This window comes from Centrocercus urophasianus, unplaced genomic scaffold, assembly GCF_019232065.1.
Source record: "Centrocercus urophasianus isolate 14NV4802_14NV808 unplaced genomic scaffold, USGS_Curo_1.0 seq_13, whole genome shotgun sequence".
NCBI classification, from domain to species: domain Eukaryota; kingdom Metazoa; phylum Chordata; class Aves; order Galliformes; family Phasianidae; genus Centrocercus; species Centrocercus urophasianus.
The window spans coordinates 44,541,737-44,546,280 of record NW_024884475.1 but is presented as its reverse complement, the minus strand read 5'-3'; the positions used below and the strand labels follow the sequence as shown (position 1 = coordinate 44,546,280).

Below are 4,544 nucleotides of genomic sequence, written 5' to 3'. Positions count from 1 at the left end.
ATGCCGAGCCCTCCTCCCGCCCTTCCTCCTCCTCCTTCTCCTCCTCCCGCCGGCGGCATGCGCCCGGCCTTCCTCTTCCTCCTCCTCCTCCTCGCCCTGCCCGCTCGCGGCCGGAGGGAGCGGCTGCCCGGCGGGGGACACTCCGCGCCTTCCTCCTCCTCGTCCTCCTCTCCCTCTTCCCTGACGGCGGCGGGCCCGGGCCGACGGCGGGGCCGGCTGTACTGCCGGGTGGGCATCGGCTTCCACCTGCAGCTGCACCCCGACGGCCGCGTGGACGGCGCGCACGCCGCCAGCCCGCTCAGTGAGTGCCGGGGCCGGGGCCCCTTCCTGCCCGCGTTTTGGAGGTCGGGGCCGTGGCAGCTGGCCACACGGAAGCAGAAAGGTTTCTCCGGTTGGGAGCTCTCTCTGTCCTAAACCGTCCTCTGAACCGCGGCTCCCGGGGCTGGGGTGGGGACAAACCTGCTTGAGAACAGGTGAGAAATTCGGGGGGGAAACGGGGCTTCCCGAATCTGCGATCTGTCGGCGCTGGCCCAAGCCGTGTGTAAGAGCATCCTCCGTCCCCAGCTTGTCCCCCGCGAGCTCGAGGAACCGGCTGGGAAATAAGGAGAGGAATAAACCAAACCCCACAGCCGCAGCGTCATGCCGCTTGCTGGGGACACAGGAGCAGCAGAGCCGCGCAGAGGCGGTTGCTGAGGAGCGGGGCCTTTTGCTGGAGAAATGCAGCCGTGAGATTTCTGCTTTATTTTTGTCACGCTGATGCAAAAAGAAATGTGATTTATTCTGAGCTTTCTGTCGTCCTAGGCGTTCTGGAAATCTTTGCTGTCTCTCAGGGGATCGTTGGAATCCGAGGAGTTTTCAGCAACAAATTTCTAGCTATGTCAAAGAAAGGAAAACTCCACGCAAGTGTGAGTATTCCCAGTGCGTACAGCACAGTACCGGCGCTGCAACAACTGTGTGCACACTGGTGTTTGGGGCATGTAGATGCCTGCCCTGTGTTGGTGATGCTGCAACACGAACGTTGGTGATGTACTGGGGCTACCCAAGCCCACAGGGCCATCGAGTGAGGTTCACACACTCTCAGTGCTGCTCTGCACTGAGTCCTATGGGGGCATGTCTCCTGGGGACGCCCAGAGGGTGAGTGCTTTGCTGTGTCTAAGCAGGGTGGGTCTGGGAGAGATATGATGGCTGTGTGTGGGGGAAATATGGAAAATGGGCAGAGCAGGAGTGGGCAAAACAAAGGCCTTTTAGTGTCTAAGGGAGGGTTATAAGGAGAAAGGGGGTAGACTCTTTAGCAGGGTGATAAGACAAGGGGAAATGGTTTCAAACTAAAAGAGAAAAATCTTAAATTGGACGTAAGAAGTTTTTTTACAGTATGGGTGTTGAGGCCCCCAGAGAGAGAGGTTGCCCAGAAAGGTGTTGGAAGCCCCTGGAGACATTGAAGGTCAGGCTGGAGGGGCTGTGGTTACCTGATGTAGCTGTTGGAGGTCCCTGCTCATTGCAGGGGAGTTGGACTGGATAATCTTTAAGGATCCCTTCCAATTCAAATCATTCTACGTTTCTATGAAAATGCAGCAAGAAACTCAGCCTCAGTCTGTGTGTCAAATCCATGTTGCAGGAGCATCCTTGGAGAGAGACATGGTGCCTTCCTCTGATGAAAGCCATCAATTTGTAGAAACTTGACCCAAACGCCTGAGGATGGCCAGGCTGATAACACCGATAATGCAAAGCCTGCATCTGTTATTCCTCCTGGCCTTGGCGGGATAAAGTTATTTCATGGCCCAATGCACAAAGCAAGCTCTGTGCCCGTCACTCACAGCCATGCTTTGATGCGGAGCCGCTGCGGTGCCACGGTGCTGCACTGTGGTACAGCCATGCCCGCAGGCCTGGAGCTGCTCTGAGAGTAGCTCTGTGGGTCTACATCTTTCCAGGAGCTTTGGTCAGCCCTAAACCTAGCAGCCGGGGTGCCATGTGGCAGAGAGAGGTGAGCAGGGAGGTGGAGATGCAGCACTTCAAGTGCACTAAAAAAAAAAAAATAAAAAAAAAAATAAAAAAAAAAAGTGGGGGGGGCAGGAAAGCACAAGGAAATCAGTGGGATGGTTTGTCTTCCAGGCAGAGGCTGAAAGATTTGATTCCAGGTGTTACACAGGGAAAAATCTGCTGGGAAAGTACATTGCAACACAATCCCAGTTCTGGGGAAGGATTTTCCTCTGGAGTCCCAGTTTGCACAGGGAGGTATTAGGAATGGTGGAGGTTTGCTGGGCTCCAGGATGTTCTCCATGCATCCCTCACCAGTTTCAGAGCAACAGTTTGGGAGAACAAGCACAGTGCTATGGGCAGGGGGTGTGGGTGGGGGCAGCTCCCCAGCTAATTTCTGGCTCTGCTTGTAGGCTCGCTTCACTGCTGAGTGCCAGTTCCGTGAGCGCTTCCAGGAGAACAGCTACAACACCTATGCCTCGGCCGTGCACCGTGGGCAGCGCTCCGGCCGCCAGTGGTACGTGGCCCTCAACAAGCGGGGCAAGGCCAAGAGGGGTTGCAGCCCTCGTGCCCGTCCCCAGCATGTCTCCACACACTTCTTGCCCCGCTTCCGGCAGCCCCCTCCATCCCAGCTGGCTTTCACCGTCGCCCGCCCTGAGAAGAAGCCACCACCCCCACCACCACCGCCGCCCAAGAAGATGGCCACGTCACGGCACAGCCCCGGTCCTGGCCGCTACCGGCTGAAGTTCCGCTTTGGGTAGTGGCTCCTCAGGACACTGAAGGGCTGCTGGGTAGGGTGATGCTGGGATGGACGTGGCAAGGACGTCTGTTGGCAGAGATGGGACCCACAGTTCAGCTGCTGATGGTATTTTGCTGTGGAATCTCCGTGGGACCGTGACACCTTCCCTCTCCTGTCTGGAGTTGGCTGAGCATTGCGTTGTCACAGTGCTATCGTGACAGTCCTCTGGGCTGAGCAAGCCATGGACCTCAGCGCTCCTCACATGTCTTCCATGTGTATTTGTATATATGAGCAACAAGATGTAGGACACACCAGAAGTTCACAAAAAATCTGGACTGTCTGAGGTCATACAGCTTCTCCTAAGTTTTCCCAGATGAGTCCCTCTGAGCCATCTCTCGTTGCATCCTGAGTTCGCCATGCTAACAGAACTCTGGCTGCTGCTGGGTGGACATCTTATGAACTCGATCTGAGAGATGTGATATCTTGTGTTAATTCTTAACATTGACAGAGACTGATTTCAGATTGCAGGCTTCCATGTTGGAGAGGAGGCCTGCAGGGCAAATGCAACCCAACACAGCCGTGATATCCATGAGGTACTCTGTGCTGTCACTGGCTTTAATTTTACAGACACATTATTTTGAGTAGAAGAGCTGCTATAAGAACTAATAGGAACAAAACAATGTCTAAATCATAAGAAGAAATCCCACACCACTGCCTCAATGAATGTGTGAAGTGGCATGAATGTGTTTATTTCTACCTAGGAGAACCACTGCTGTTCCTTGTAGGATGTGACTTCCCTCAATAAGTACCATGTGAGCACAGGAGCTGTGCAGAGCTTTATGTTGCGTTGAACATTAACATCAACTTTGATGCTTACAGAAGCCTTCATAATCCATTAGAGTGCTGGGTGAGAGAAAAACAGTATACAGCCAGAAGAGAGCTACAATGTTCACACTGCTCCTGTTTTGGTGTCTTCTAGGTCTGCTCCTGGCATGTGGCTGCCCCTGAGACATTTGACCAAGTTGTGACTGAGCATGCTGTTAAAGCTAAGCTTACTTCCTGGGCTTACTGATGTTAAGTTTCAATTAGTAGCATTAAGATAGCGCAATTCACAACATTCTTCTGGGTGACACCATTTTGACCAATTTCACAAAATGTTCTCTCAATTTTTGTCACGGTAACTGTTAGGAAAGTGTTACAAATAAATAGAGAATGGATCACGGGAAGGAGTTCTGGGTGATGGGAGCAGCCATTGGCTTTGGAGGCATGTCCAAAGAGAAAACAGACTGGTGTGCTGTGAAACACTGCAACTTAAGGGGAAATCATCAGTAAACTTTTTTCTTTTGGGTAAGATTCTAAGTTAGTATGAAGATCAAGCAAAGTAACACTGAAGTCATAACAGTAACTTATATTGTAGAACTATAGAATCATTTGAGTTGGGAAGGATCCTTAAAGGCTGTCTGTCTCAATTCCCCTGCAATGATTAGGGAACTTACAGTGATATCAGGTGCTCAAAACATCTCCAGCTTGAGTGTCTCCAGGGATGGGGCTTCCAACACCTCTCTGTGTAACCTGTGCTAGTGCCTCACCACCCTCTTTGTAAGTGACAACATGGGGCTCCTTTGTTGAGCCCAGGTAGATTTCACCAGGCTTTATGAGCTTTTCTTAGGCACCCAGAGTAAGGTACCACTCAGAAAGTAATATGAGAGGTTTTTTGTTTAAGTATGCAAAACAAAACAAAAAAAGCACCAGATTTCCTCCACGGGGTTCACAGAATTGTAGGGGTTGGAAAGGACCTCTAGAGATCATCGAGACCAACCCCCCTGCCAAA

At 52.2% G+C, this 4,544-nt stretch overlaps 1 protein-coding gene across 1 annotated transcript; it reads left to right on the top strand.

Moving 5' to 3' along the window:
* Positions 1–2,735, top strand: FGF5 (fibroblast growth factor 5). The gene is made up of 3 exons (XM_042812467.1): positions 1–301; positions 802–905; positions 2,388–2,735. Exons 1-3 carry the CDS (start codon positions 1–3, stop codon positions 2,733–2,735), a joined length of 753 nt encoding a protein of 250 aa, XP_042668401.1.
* The last annotated feature ends 1,809 nt before the right edge of the window (positions 2,736–4,544 follow it).